This window comes from Lissotriton helveticus, chromosome 6 (assembly GCF_964261635.1).
Source record: "Lissotriton helveticus chromosome 6, aLisHel1.1, whole genome shotgun sequence".
NCBI classification, from domain to species: Eukaryota; Metazoa; Chordata; class Amphibia; order Caudata; family Salamandridae; genus Lissotriton; species Lissotriton helveticus.
Window position 1 is genome coordinate 2,067,680,120 of NC_136067.1, and position 15,421 is coordinate 2,067,695,540.

General features: G+C 44.6%; 1 protein-coding gene across 2 annotated transcripts in view; it reads right to left on the reverse strand.

The window, feature by feature from the left end:
• LOC144764008 (uncharacterized) overlaps window positions 1-15,421 on the reverse strand; it is a 165,411-nt gene that overhangs the window by 35,420 nt on the left and 114,570 nt on the right. For both annotated transcript variants that reach the window (XM_078650137.1, XM_078650138.1), the window contains one exon: window positions 11,095-11,235. In XM_078650137.1, the coding sequence (XP_078506263.1) occupies window positions 11,095-11,235 (141 nt within the window). The remainder of the gene's footprint in view (window positions 1-11,094; window positions 11,236-15,421) is intronic.

Here is a 15,421-nt window from a genome sequence, read left to right on the forward strand (position 1 = left end):
AACAAGCTAAAATCAGTTACCACCTCTACGCCGACGATACCCAACTATACTACAAGATTAAATCCCACAACGACATCCTTCACCTCAACGACACCCTTACTAAAGTACAAGCCTGGTTCCATCTAAACCATCTCAAACTGAACCCCAAAAAAACTGAAATCATTCTTTTCACCCCCAAAAACAGTACCCTTCCCATCCAAATCTGGATCGATGACATCAAAGCTCTCAATTGCTCCCTCACCACCTCTAACTCTGTTAAATCACTTGGCATAAACATCGACCAGAACCTGAACCTCATCCCCCACATTAAAAATGCCGCCAAAAGCGCTCTTTTCACCCTTCTCCACCTCAAGAAAAGCAAACCTTTCATTCCAGCTGATGATTTCAAAATGGTTGTCCAATCACTAGTCCTCTCCAGGATTGACTATGGTATCGCCGCCCTTGCCGGAACCCCTAAATCCCATCTTGCACCGATTAAATCTGTCCTCAATCTAGCTGCCCGACTTATCTCTGACTGTAAAAGATTTGACCACATATCACCCGTCCTCAAAAATCTTAATTGGCTCCCAATTGAAGGTAGATCCTCTTACAAGATTGCCTGTATCACCCACAAAGCTCTTTATCAAAATACCCCTGCCTACCTTGCAACTAAACTAAAAAAAGCAGGCTGCACCAGGTCCCCGAGAAGCACCGACTACCTTCTCCAGATCCCACCCAGACTAAAGTGTCAAAAAACTCAATCCCGTGCATTCTCTGGAAATGCTCCTACCATCTGGAACTCACTCCCCAAAGACCTTCGCCGCAACCCCTCTTACTCTCTTTTCAAAAAAGAACTCAAACTACTTCTCCACAACAAATATTGGGGCACCTAGCATGTCCACTCTCTCTACTCTTACCCTCCCCCCACCGTGTCAGAATTCTTCTTCTTCTCCCATGTTAATTGTTTCGCCTGTTTTTTTAATTCTAATTTGTTTACCTGTCTCCCACTCCCCCCTTATCATATACCTTCTTCAATACTGTTATCCCGATTTCTAACTCTGCATATACTGATATTTATTCGTATTGTGTTTAACTCTGTTGTAAAGCGCTCTGATACTCCAGGGTCCAGCAGCGCTATGTAATGTAATGTAATGTAAAAAGGATTTGTAGAGCGCTGCGTTCACCGGACGGTTTCTTGGCGCTCTTGAAATAAATAAATAAATAAATAAATAGCATGACCCAATTTTCTCCTATCCTTTAGAATTAAAGATAAAGAACTGTTCATGAAAATATAGATGTTCCTTTTCTTTACCCTCCTTTAGCCGAACTAAAGTGGTTGCTCTGAATTATTAGCGTGTTCCAATTTCTTACCTTTCCTATAGTTTCATGGTTAAATCAGTGTTGTCGTAATAAATTGTGTTCCTTTTCTTACCCACCTTGTTATTAAGCGATCAAACTGTGACTTTTAGCTTGTCCCTTATTTACCGTGTCCTTTAGAAAACACCATCTCAAGTCGGATTTCTGTGAGTTCATTACAGTATGTTCCCTGTTCTTACTTTCCCTTTAGAATTCTAAATGGTTGGCATAACATATATATTGCATAGTTATACTCTTTTCATGATTCTGGTTATTGATAGCTTGCTTGCTGTAAACCTTTGGCTCACAACTCTTGATGAAGATTAGATAAAGGTTTTCAAAACTTCTCGAGTCTGTGTTTATTATAAAAGAGTGCAAATGTTATGGTAATTTTGACTGTTTGCTTATCTTTACAACTAACTCCCTGATCCATGGTGATTATAGGTACCAGTGACAAGGATTGGTAAGTTAATGGTATAGGAATCGGTAGTATTTAATAAACTGGTAGTAGAGTGTAGGTTACCGGATTGAGTAAATATGGAGAACTGAATTAGGGGCCCAAGTGAGCATTGATAAAATTATAGTCGGGTGACCTGCACGCTCTATCAGTATATTTTCTGGTAAGCAGTGGTCGGTTAGGGATTAGTTAAGATGGGTAGGTAGGTAAAATTGCTGCTAAAAGTATATATTAAATTGCTGCTAAATGGAAAGTATTGATCAATCAAATATCAAAAGTAAAATGTTTTTATGAAATGTTCTGAAATGTTTTGTAATATTACTGATGTGCTGCTATATTGATTTATGTATTAACCAAACCCGTTTGTGACTGTTATATGTTTGTCTGGAATCCCCGGGGGCAGAATAGCGGGTGGTAAAGGGAAGCCACATCGCAGTGAGGTCACTTACTCGCAGGAAGTTAGTGCATGGTTGTGCAGAACTGGAAGCACTATGTGGCGGATGTTTAATGGTGTAAATTAAAACAAAGCAATTGCACTTTAAATAAAGAATTGAATTTTACGTTACCTTGTGAAGGAGCCGCGCTGGTATTGGTCGATACAGTGGGCGGCTAGCTGAGATAGCATGAAAATCGCATTTTGGTTGGTTGCAGGAAAATAAAAGATGCGCTGGTATTGGAAGTAATTTGTAAACAAAAGTCAGGTGATCTTGGAAGTTTATAAAAATATATGTGGTATCCAAGCCATCCAGAGATTCGACCTGATCCAAGATATCAAGGTTTTGAGAGAGATCAGTCGACCTCGCAATATGTACGGAAGCAAGAGAAAATTGTCACTTGGAGACAAAGTCAAGAATTACTTTAAGAAAGACAATCCCATTAAAACTAGAGAAGGAGTCATTATCCCACCACCAAACACTCCCGCATCATTTATGATGTTTGACAGAGGTTATCACTCCTGTGTATGGTAAGAGAACTGGGTGGAATATACTAAAGATGACGGAATTTTAGCATATCCCTTAAAAGGTACATTTAATGGAAGAAAATCTCTTCCTATATACAATTTATGAACTCTGGTGGTAGATTTATAGCTAGTAATAGGAGTAAATTTTCCCAGTACAACCATAAAGTACATTTTGGTTACCATAAACTTAAATTAGGAGCATATTTTAGGTGAATTGTACATTCTTCTTTATAGCATAGGCAGAGATGGTCTCCCACATGATGTTATAGAGCCCGACAACATCAACATTTATGTTTTATGACACTGTGTGTTTCTGTATGCAAACATATACACTTGCATGCACATGCAATGATTTTTTTATGTGTCTCTGATTGTGTGAAGACTTGTTAGTTGTGAAATAAGTTATATGTTTTTACATTCATTAGCATTTTCATTTGTGTAATGTTCCATGTATGTGCATCTGTGAATTAAATAGGTGTCAGCAAGGAGCTAGCGGATACCGGAAGTGACAGGCTGTAACAGTGACAGAGTGGAGGAGCTGAGGAAAGCAGCTGCGGGAGGTGCGAGCCGAGGAGAGTATCGGTGGGTGCCGCGACCGGAGGAGAGCAGCCGCGGGAGCAGCGACCCGAGCAGCGACCCAAGGAGAGTAGCGGCGGGTGTCATGACCAGAGGAGAGTAGCTGCGGGAGCGTCGAGCGGAGGTGAGCTTCTATCCTTCGGTGCATTTCTATCTCCCTCGGTGCGCGGCGGGAGCCACGAGCACCTCCACTCCACTCCTGTAGAGATTGCAGGAGCAAACTCTGCTGGCACTCTGCGGGCACTACTTCAAAACACGACAGATAGATTGCAGCAGCTGAGCCTGTTTTATTGCCTTTCCTCTTGGTATGGGGCAGGAGCCAGGAGCACCACAAAGATTTTCACACTGTACAAGCAGCTCTTTGTTTGTTTCACCTTTCAGCTTGGTGCGGGAGCACCTTAAAAACTTGCATTCCGCAGGAGCGGCACTTTGTTTGTTATTGTTTGCTGTTCTTAGCCTGGCTTCATCTCACTGGACTAAAGAGAAATCTGGAATACACCTGGTACCAGATCAAGTCCCAAAGTTAGTATAAATCTGTGCAGTCTGATCTGGGACTTACCCCAGTCACCACCAGAGGTTAACAGAGCCACAGAGAGGGTACCTGGGCATACCTGAGCTTCAGCTCCGTCTTGGCATGTCCCTCAAGTCCTGAGGCAATTTTCAGATTTTAGCCATTAGTTGACAGTCCACCAGGTTTCTTTTAAGCGGCAATTCTAGGCGGCAGGTTTCAACAGCCCTGCTCAGCCTTGCCCAGCCCACAAAAAGCATACGTGTAGAATAGGGAGAGGGAATGTGTGGTCCCCCTATGGGCATTGTTCCCCTATTGTTCCCAGCGAACCAGGGAAATAGTAAAATCAGGAAAATGGGGCAGTGACCTATTACCATCAATAACCACCACTGACCACTATTAATCACCAGACCAGACCATTTGGTGTCCCAAAAAAGAAAAAAAGGAGGCTTTCTTCCAGAGTGCACACCATGAGATCAGGGAAATCCAGAGACGTGAAACCTGCAGGTAAAACAAAAACAAAAAGCAGAGGGGGCCCAAGAGACACAGACACTGACACTGACACGGACACAGGCAGGGGGATGGCATCTCCCAACTATTTAGTTCGGCCCGAGACCGAAACGAAAATAGAAATAAAGCCTGTGATCGGTCAGGCTTGTCCAAACAACCAATCCTGTCTGAAAAAGCTAGCCCCAAACAATCCATTGCACTAATTCCCCTCACTAAGAGGGAAAGAAAACGCCTGAGAAAAGTGAGAAAGAGTAAAACAAACAATGGAGGGTCGATCGATTATTTCATCAAGAAATTAAGCCCGGGATAAAAGACAAAGGCCCGCCAGAGAGAGAAAACTCTGAAAGTAACATTGGGCCCATGACAGGGTCAAATATCCACTACAACCCCCCACAAAGGAGGACACAACCATAGCAAGCACAATTCAACACATCGGTAATAATCAACAATTGATGAAAATGTACAGTATATTCCACCCTCTGGCAGGTAAAGAAAAGGTCAAACCACCCATTCTGGATTCTCAGAAAAGCCCTCCAATACCAAGGGTTGACGTACCAACACAGAAGAGACAGCAATCAGTAGACAAGGGGATATAGTTGGGAGCAGTACGTGTAAAGAAGGGGGGAATCGGGAGGAGTTGATGACTGGAAGCAAGGTTGTCCCTGTCTCGATCTCTAGGGGCACCGCAGGCAACAGCTCCCACAACTAACAAAGTCCTGCCCCCCCAGATCACGTTCTAATTTGCGCTGCAACTGCCAAATCAAACAACGGGGCAAAAAATCATCATACAGACGATTAACCACAAGCAATAAAGTAGAACTTATCCCGCATTACAGTTCAAGGGGACCACATGACATCGTGAACAGGGGATCAATACGAAAATTACTAGAAGAATTACCTTCTATGAGTCATAAAAAAAATCCAGTGACTTAGAAAGTATAGAATTTAAACCAAACCCTCTCCTAACCGGTCCAGACTCTTCAATCTTAACATGCACTGTTTATAGTCTCACAGACCTATCCTGCAGCTTAGGGAAGACTTCTCAAATTGGGGCATAGAACTCAAAAAGGTCGAGCCCCCGGGGTACCGTAGCCCATTACAACAACAACAAACACAGCAACTGAGCCTTTTAAAAGGCACAAAAGGCCCGGATCTAACCTGCATCAAGGAAGAAGTGGGTCAATCAATTAGACAAATCACAATTACAATTGCACAAGGAGAAGCAGCGGATCACAAGGCCCTTCCCAGGAAAACATTGGGACATAAGCAGCAGGGAAAAGTATGAACCAGTTCAAGCAAACCTCCAAGGAAATACAGGGGCATTAGGATTTGCTCCTGGAATGTTAATGGCATAAGTGCAAATAAATGAATGAATGAATGAATGAATGAATGAATGAATGAAATTATTTATAGAGCGCACGTTAGAAGAACGCAAAGTTAGAAGAAGAAGATTTTGGGGAATTTATCTAACATCATGACATACTCCTTTTTCAAGAAACCTGGCAGACAAAAAACTCTCCATTAGTGGTATACAAAGAAAATATTATTCCTGCAAAAAAGGAGTCACAGCATGGAAGGGCCAAAGGGGGCCTGTCGACATATATATCTACGGACCTCTCCTGGGGAGACATAAGCATCGATCTTGACTCCTCATGGATGCAATGTACTAAAGTAGAGCTTTCACCGTCAGTGGACCTATTAGTATTGAATCTCTACTTCCATCCATCAAGAAAGGCGAATGACCAAAGAATTAATCAATTAATTGAGGAAATTAAAACACTGAAAAGCACCTACCCAAGTGCCCACATAATAATAACAGGGGATTTCAATATGAACTTAATCCAAGGCCAAGAGCACAATTTACCGAGCTTTATACAGCCAAGGCAGGGTAACCGAAGTAGACAAGACCTTAAGGGCAAGAAATGTTCTGCAAAACTAGAAGACCTTTTTCTACACACATTAAACGGCAGAGGCCCCTTGGACAGCCCGATTCATAAAGGGGGTGGTGATGGACAGAGTATCTGAATTAAGCAGAACACTCCTACCCAGTCAAAAGATCAGGGCTTGATCCATCACCGTTTTTTAGCTCACTGCACCATCCCAGCTCAGAACCTGGCTACATGCAAATTAGTCTGACCCTGGCCCAGTGCATCATGGGAACAGGGCAGACCAAACTACCAAGCCAATTCTTTACTGGAAAGGAAACAAGCTTCCGGGGACCGGTTTCTGGCATTACAGCCGTCTTCGGCCCGGCTTGCTTGAATCCTGATGGTGCAGTGAGCAAGGGACTCACATCTGAGTATACCCTTCCACACTTGTGGTGGCCAAAACGATTCATAAAGGGGGTGGTGATGGACAAAGTATCTGAATTAAGCAGAACACTCCTACCCAGTCAAAAGATCAGGGCTTGATCCATCACCGTTTTTTAGCTCACTGCACCATCCCAGCTCAGAACCTGGCTACATGCAAATTAGTCTGACCCTGGCCCAGTGCATCTTTTGAACAGGGCAGACCAAACTACCAAGCCAATTCTTTACTGGAAAGGAAACAAGCTTCCGGCGACCGGTTTCTGGCATTACAGCCGTCTTCGGCCCGGCTTGCTGCAATCCTGATGGTGCAGTGAGCAAGGGACTCACATCTGAGTATACCCTTCCACACTTGTGGTGGCCAAAACGATTCATAAAGGGGGTGGTGATGGACAGAGTATCTGAATTAAGCAGAACACTCCTACCCAGTCAAAAGATCAGGGCTTGATCCATCACCGTTTTGTAGCTCACTGCACCATCCCAGCTCAGAACCTGGCTACATGCAAATTAGTCTGACCCTGGTCCAGTGCATCATGGGAACAGGGCAGACCAAACTACCAAGCCAATTTGTTACTGGAAAGGAAACAAGCTTCCGGGGACCGGTTTCTGGCATTACAGCCGTCTTCGGCCCGGCTTGCTTGAATCCTGATGGTGCAGTGAGCAAGGGACTCACATCTGAGTATACCCTTCCACACTTGTGGTGGCCAAAACGATTCATAAAGGGGGTGGTGATGGACAGAGTATCTGAATTAAGCAGAACACTCCTACCCAGTCAAAAGATCAGGGCTTGATCCATCACCGTTTTTTAGCTCACTGCACCATCCCAGCTCAGAACCTGGCTACATGCAAATTAGTCTGACCCTGGCCCAGTGCATCTTGGGAACAGGGCAGACCAAACTACCAAGCCAATTCTTTACTGGAAAGGAAACAAGCTTCCGGGGACCGGTTTCTGGCATTACAGCCATCTTCGGCCCGGCTTGCTTGAATCCTGATGGTGCAGTGAGCAAGGGACTCACATCTGAGTATACCCTTCCACACTTGTGGTGGCCAAAACGATTCATAAAGGGGGTGGTGATGGACAGAGTATCTGAATTAAGCAGAACACTCCTACCCAGTCAAAAGATCAGGGCTTGATCCATCACCGTTTTTTAGCTCACTGCACCATCCCAGCTCAGAACCTGGCTACATGCAAATTAGTCTGACCCTGGCCCAGTGCATCATGGGAACAGGGCAGACCAAACTACCAAGCCAATTCTTTACTGGAAAGGAAACAAGCTTCCGGGGACCGGTTTCTGGCATTACAGCCGTCTTCGGCCCGGCTTGCTTGAATCCTGATGGTGCAGTGAGCAAGGGACTCACATCTGAGTATACCCTTCCACACTTGTGGTGGCCAAAACGATTCATAAAGGGGGTGGTGATGGACAGAGTATCTGAATTAAGCAGATTACACAAATATAAAATAGCCGGCCCTTTGTCCTCTTCAGACCTGTTTCTGTACACCAAAGCCCCTCTCTATGACAAGCCCTAGGCACAAACATGATCTAACCAGTAAATGTTCTAGGATATGAAACTAAAGTGACTTAAGAAACTGGACAGAAAATTATGCATAGCTGTTTTGAACTTTGCTCCCTCTCCATTTTCCGCTGCTTTCTGGTTCCATCCCACACGAGAGTCACGATAACTAAAAATGTTTTAATGTAATTATCTGTACCTGAATGATAATGTTTTCATTATGGTGGTATGTTCCACTCTTTTTAAGATTTTAACAGTTCAAATGAAAGTATGTTATACATAGGTGTTAGCAATGTTTAGTTATAGGACTATTTTCACATTGTTTTATATTAGTTCCAATATATTAATATGTTATATATATATTTTTAATTTGTGCAGTATGATGTTTAATGGTGTTCGCAATATTGAAACATTTATGTTTATTTTTTGGTTGTAATTTTATTTGTAAATTATTTTTCCATATTTTTGCCACATATATAATGTCTAAACCAATATTATTATTATTATTTTTTATTTCATTAGTTATTGAGGTTGGTGCTGGTAGCGCTTTCCTCTCCACTGACTTGTATATGATTCACTTGCAGTATCTTTGAGTGGCCATCAGTGGTGTGTGACTTACTCCAAAACATGGATGGAGTAGGTTTGAGTATGTTTGGGCTGGAATACTAAAGACGAGATGTCGATGAAGCTTTAGTGAATTGCATCTGACTTACTCATTTGAGGCCAATTTGCGATGACTAGGCTTCATATATTACATTTTGGCATAGGGCATCACAGCAAGTTACCTTGCTGTGCTGCCCTACGCCAAAGTGAAAGGGCAAGAATGCACAGTATTTATGTAATACAGTGCATTCCTGTCCTTTCTGCCTGCACTAGTGCCGGTTTGGCAGCCTAGCACCAACGTAGGCACTCTTGCACCAGTGTGCAAGAGTGCCTCCGTTGTTGGTAGGAAGGGACATCTTTCTGAACAAAAACAACCCTATGAGGCATTTTCCTCTTTCTTTGTGCAGAATGCAACACACATGGAAAGAGGAATAATAGGAGAAAACACATACTTCTCCTCATTAAGCCTCACCTTGGAAGTTGTACAGATCTGGTGCTTCCCCAGTTGTACATCACTTTATAAATCTGAGGCACAGTCAAATTCCATGGATGTTGCATGGGACTACCCATTGCAACGCACATTGAATGCCTCCAGGTGCCGAGTAAGGTGACAAAGCATTTTGCGCTGCATCGCCTTACTCATGATATATGAGGCCACTCAAAGCCTTGCAGGATGGCTCTGTGTGTCTTTATAAATCTTTGTGAGAGCCCTGTGCCATGCATGTACCAATTTACATGGTGCAAATGTGCCGTTTTGAGTTTGGGTAGTAATACTCTTAGTGCTACTTCAGATCCATCTGGCTTACTCGTGGAATTCATGAGCACTACAAGACTACATGTTTGTGCATAGGGCCCTTTATGAAATGCAGTCAATGTCCAAGTGAGACATAGGCAGCTGCAGCCCATCCATATGGGTGAAGGGGCCATGCCCGTTCACTTTTTTCCAGGCAAAAGGAGTATCTGTCAGACTGACAAAGGTCAGCTTGACAGACACTCTTCCTATTCAGATCAGGTAGTCAGGTGCTCGACATGCGCCAAAAGCACGGGCTTCTGCTGGATGTCTGACCTGAGCTGCCAGGAGGCCCTCCCCTTGTGACAAGGGTGAGCATCACTGATTTCTTTGGACCTGGGAACTTCAGTTTTAAGCCCTGAAGTGCCCAGGGCCTAATGGCAATCAGTAACACCTCGTCACAGAGTGGAGGGGGCCAGCGGTTTCACTGACTCCATCCATCTCTGTAACAAGTGAGGGACTGCTGCCCAATGGAAGCATCTCACAGCCAACTTCAAGCAACCCATGGGGCAGACATGTCTTCCTACATAGGGCCTCATTGCGATGGCGGTCAGACGAGCATCCGACCACCATCGCAGAGGGATGGAGTCCGGCCAAAAGTGGGCAGCAGTGTCACATGCCATATTATGATGAGAGGTGGTCAGAAACATGCCTTCTACTTTTGCAGCTTGTGCTGCAGCCTGGGAAAGGGCTGCAGCACAAGTCGCAGTAGTAAATGGTATGTTTTTAAACATCCATGCACCGTGTGCCAGGCACCATGTTTCCTACAGTGGTGCCTGCACAAGTACCGCCTTCATTGTAGGAAATATTATTCTACTGCTGCCCCAACAGGCTCCTTGAACCTGTCAGAGGCGGTGGTCTTTCCCTTGCCCGCTGTGCTCCATTCGGCTGTATCTTAATCCAGCAGTCAGACCATTGCCCTAGATGTCCAGCGGACTGCTACCAATAGCCTGTTGTTGGTGGTCCGCTCGACGTCCTCATGTGGCCCATAATGAGGGATGGAAAAATGTGGAGATAGTCTTTTACTCTCTGACTACCTCAGAGGTTCCATGAGCTGGAAGCAGAGGCCTTACACCTTGCTACACACACCGAATATTGGGATGGCATTGATACTGCTCAGTGAAAGAAAATATATTTTCTGTAAATAAATGTCATAGGTATCACACAGTGATATATATATATAATATTAATTTGGCCCTATACAAGGGCATTCATAGACTGAAACATTAAGTTATTCCATACTTAAATACCCTACATCCTTAGACTGAAATAAAAACTTCCTTCTGCTGCTTTTAGGCTCTACCAAGGGAGTGTGTCTATGCACAAACTACATCTGGGGTTGAGTTGAAGAGAAGCAGGCATAGCGCTTTCTGCCACCCAGATGTTCCTTAACCTTTCCTACAGTGAACACATTAAGATGAGGTCAGACATTATTTCTTGGCTGGTTCTTTCACATGAGCTGTTAGTAATTCATTCTGCCCATGCTAGCTTCTTAAGTTAGATCGTAGTCATCTTCAGCACCAGCAAGACCCTTACCTGCTACAGCTTCTAAACATTTATTACCGCAGTGTTTGCAGCATTTCTTGTTCAGTGGGCAGTCGCCATCATCCTGGCACTCAGGGTCAGCCAAAGGAGGCTTGCACTTGGCCACAGCAGAAGGACACATGCCAGGTTTGACTGTGAAATTCAAAACAGCAACCATCAATACTGTTATTCTGAGCTCTAAAGCTACCGACTGCCCTATGTACAAAGGTGTGCCCCATAGCATACTAAGTGGCCTTGGGAAAGCCACAGTATTTTCCTGTAAATCAGCATTGACTTCTATAAACCTCACTGAGTAGTTTAAACAAACCAGGCCTAAACAAGCTTTAAGATGCTTAAGAACTAAACACAAATAAAAATAACATTACTTCAATGACATGTTAAAATAAAAGATGAAATGCATGAAACGATCAAATACATACTTTAGTTCAGTAAAATTCAAACACTCCCATTCGGGCATACCCTTTACCAACCACAATACTTAATACCTGATAAACTATACATGGTGCTGTTAACACACAAGTTGTTTGCCAAGATCAATGAACTGTAGAGATGAGAATTACTGTTTAATAAAACTAGTTTTTAGAAAATGGCAATCCTGGGTGGACAACCTAAGGCCACAACGTTTCTGATTGAATCAGCTTTGTAGATTACTAACTGATGTTTTATTGTGATGGTCCCAATCTATTGTGCAGTAAACAAAAGCACTTTGCGTTAAAACATTGAGACTGACTGTGGATCATTGGCACAAGTTGCAGCTGAAAATACACTGAAGGGGATATGTACAAGGAAGTGTTGGAGCGCAGTGTTCGCCTCCTTGGCTTAACACAGCACTCCGCCACTTCTGAAACACAAGGCTGCACCATATTTACAGGAACGTGGTGCAGTCTTTTGTTTCCCCCTGCGATGGCGCTAAGTTTAGCAACTTAGCACCAAGGCAGGCACCGTTGCACCACAGTGCAAGGGTGTCTGCGTGCAGGGGAGGATTGTTTATGTGTTGGAAGGTGTCCCTTCCTGCACATAAACAGACCTAAAATGCCATTCTGTCACTTTCATGTGTGCTGCTTCATGCAGCACACATGAAAGTGACAAACTGTCATTTTTTTAAAGGTTTGTTTATGTACAGAAAGGGACACCTTCCTGTACATAAACAAACCATGGCATTTTGCTTTGTCCATGTGGGCTGCACAAGGCAGCACACATGGAAAAGGCAAAAACAAGGAGAATAATGCATTTTTCCTCGTTTCACCAACTTAACACCAGGTTTTTCCTGGTCTTAATTTTGGCGCTGCCTACTATGTACGTCACCCTTGTACATTGGGGACAGCGTCAAAATGAATGGGTGTTACGGTGGAATGCCCACCACAACACCCACTGCCCACCCCTTTCACGCTAACCATAGTGTGAATGGGGGCCTTATGTTCAAGGCAGCGTTCAGCCACATTAAGTGGCTTAACTCTGCCTTGTATATAAGGTGCAGCCCCTATCGCCACCACAATGTCGGTAAACTTTGTGGTGGCGATAGGGTATTGCACACATGCCCCTAGGTTCATAAAGATGTCTCATGGCCTCGGATAAAATTGTGTCCTTTCTCCTCTGCTCTTTTGCTATTCCATGGCCGATATTAAGGAATATTTTACTTTGTGCAGGTAGTTGTCCCTTGCTTAATATTTACTGCAGCTCGGTGGTTACCACATTGCTTAATATTAACAGGAGAACCTATTGTTTAGAACACATGTGGCCCTTAAAGTTCACCACACGATGTGGAGGATCTTTACACATTTTCTATTGAGTGGTGTGTCCTTCTGCAGTATCTTTTCCTTCACCAACACAAATATAGATGCTTTGTAATTGCGCATGGTCCGAGGTGCTCCAGCAGGCTCAAACCTTGTTTGGCATATTTGTTGACAACATTCGCAAAAGAAAGAGAAGTGTCCTTTCTACTACCTGTACAACAGTATCTATCTGACTGTGTCTTTCTTTCATGTTCCAGTCATTAAGTGAGTCAGCAGCACAGGTCCTTGGCCCTGGACTAACACAACTACCATGTTGATTCCCTTCTTCACTGTCATGATGTGCTTCATGACCCTGTGAAGCTGTACATCCCTTCCCTCCTGTAATGCATTGTCCTTGCCACTCTGTAAAACAGTGACCCTCGCCATGTCATCCAGTGGTTTGATTTCATTCGTATGAGGCTGCTCTGGTGGTACGTGCCCATGGGGTAGAACAACACGTTTCACCATGGAGAAAGGCGTTTTGATGGATCAGGAACAGAAGCAGGACTTTGCCCAGGAGAAAGAAGGTTTGATGGATCAGCCCCACAGGCAGGACTTCTTTCCAAGGAGGAAGTTTTGATGGATCAACCTGTGCATCCACCTCTCCTTTATTAGAGTTTGGGGGTCACTTCAACTCAGATTGGTGCATTTTATTTTGAATTCAGAACTGATTTAGTGCGGCCAATATGCAATCTCCACTTTCCAGATTTTTTTTCTTTGCATGACACACCCTACCCGCTCTTTTTCTAGTGCAAAACACATCCTATTGACGTGTTTCTACCAGCATTATCCTTAAGGTTCTCTCAATTTCTGCTCTTGAGATGCAAACATTTCTCATGAAGAGACCAGGAACAGGTGAATTTGGAAGGTGTTTGATCTCGCAAGAGAGTCCCTATAAATCTTCGGTCACCATAAATAAAGTCTGAATTTGGTGTCAGACCACTGAAAGCTGATCCTAAAAATTTGCATCAAGAATAATTTCAACTGCACTTAAGAACTCCTGCTTAACTGTACTCAAAGAATCACCAGATGAGATTCAGAAATATTTTGTGATGGCGGTGCGTACTATTGTGGTGCGGTAATTGCAAACACAACAGTGATGGACAAAATGTGGATCAATGTCACACATTCACCCCAGTCCAAAGATCTGGGCCCAAATCCATCGTTTTTCCACTCCACACCACCCTGGGTTAGACAATGGCGATATGCAAATCAGCGCTGACCCTGTGCCCCATGGGAACAGTCCAGTCCGAACTACAAAAGCCATGTTTGCAGGTACCGCTCTAAGTGTACTGGGGATGCTCAGACGTGAGTCCCAGGCACTCCACACCACTGGAATCATGCTAGCCGGGCTGATGAGAGGTGTTACCTCGAAACCGGGCCGGTCCTCGGATGCTTGTTTCCGTCCTGGGAAGGACATGGCTTTTGTAGTTCGGACTGGACTGTTCCCATGGGGCACAGGGTCAGCGCTGATTTGCATATCGCCATTGTCTAACCCAGGGTGGTGTGGAGTGGAAAAACGATGGATTTGGGCCCAGATCTTTGGACTGGGGTGAATGTGTGACATTGATCCACATTCTGTCCATCATTGTTGTGTTTGCAGGTACCGCTCTAAGTGTACTGGGGATGCTCAGACGTGAGTCCCAGGCACTCCACACCACTGGAATCATGCTAGCCGGGCTGATGAGAGGTGTTACCTCGAAACCGGGCCGGTCCTCGGATGCTTGTTTCCGTTCTGGGAAGGACATGGCTTTTGTAGTTCGGACTGGACTGTTCCCATGGGGCACAGGGTCAGCGCTGATTTGCAAATCGCCATTGTCTAACCCAGGGTGGTGTGGAGTGGAAAAACGATGGATTTGGGCCCAGATCTTTGGACTGGGGTGAATGTGTGACATTGATCCACATTCTGTCCATCATTGTTGTGTTTGCAGGTACCGCTCTAAGTGTACTGGGGATGCTCAGACGTGAGTCCCAGGCACTCCACACCACTGGAATCATGCTAGCCGGGCTGATGAGAGGTGTTACCTCGAAACCGGGCCGGTCCTCGGATGCTTGTTTCCGTTCTGGGAAGGACATGGCTTTTGTAGTTTGGACTGGACTGTTCCCATGGGGCACAGGGTCAGCGCTGATTTGCATATCGCCATTGTCTAACCCAGGGTGGTGTGGAGTGGAAAAACGATGGATTTGGGCCCAGATCTTTGGACTGGGGTGAATGTGTGACATTGATCCACATTCTGTCCATCATTGTTGTGTTTGCAGGTACCGCTCTAAGTGTACTGGGGATGCTCAGACGTGAGTCCCAGGCACTCCACACCACTGGAATCATGCTAGCCGGGCTGATGAGAGGTGTTACCTCGAAACCGGGCCGGTCCTCGGATGCTTGTTTCCGTTTTGGGAAGGACATGGCTTTTGTAGTTCGGACTGGACTGTTCCCATGGGGCACAGGGTCAGCGCTGATTTGCATATCGCCATTGTCTAACCCAGGGTGGTGTGGAGTGGAAAAACGATGGATTTTGGCCCAGCTCTTTGGACTGGGGTGAATGTGT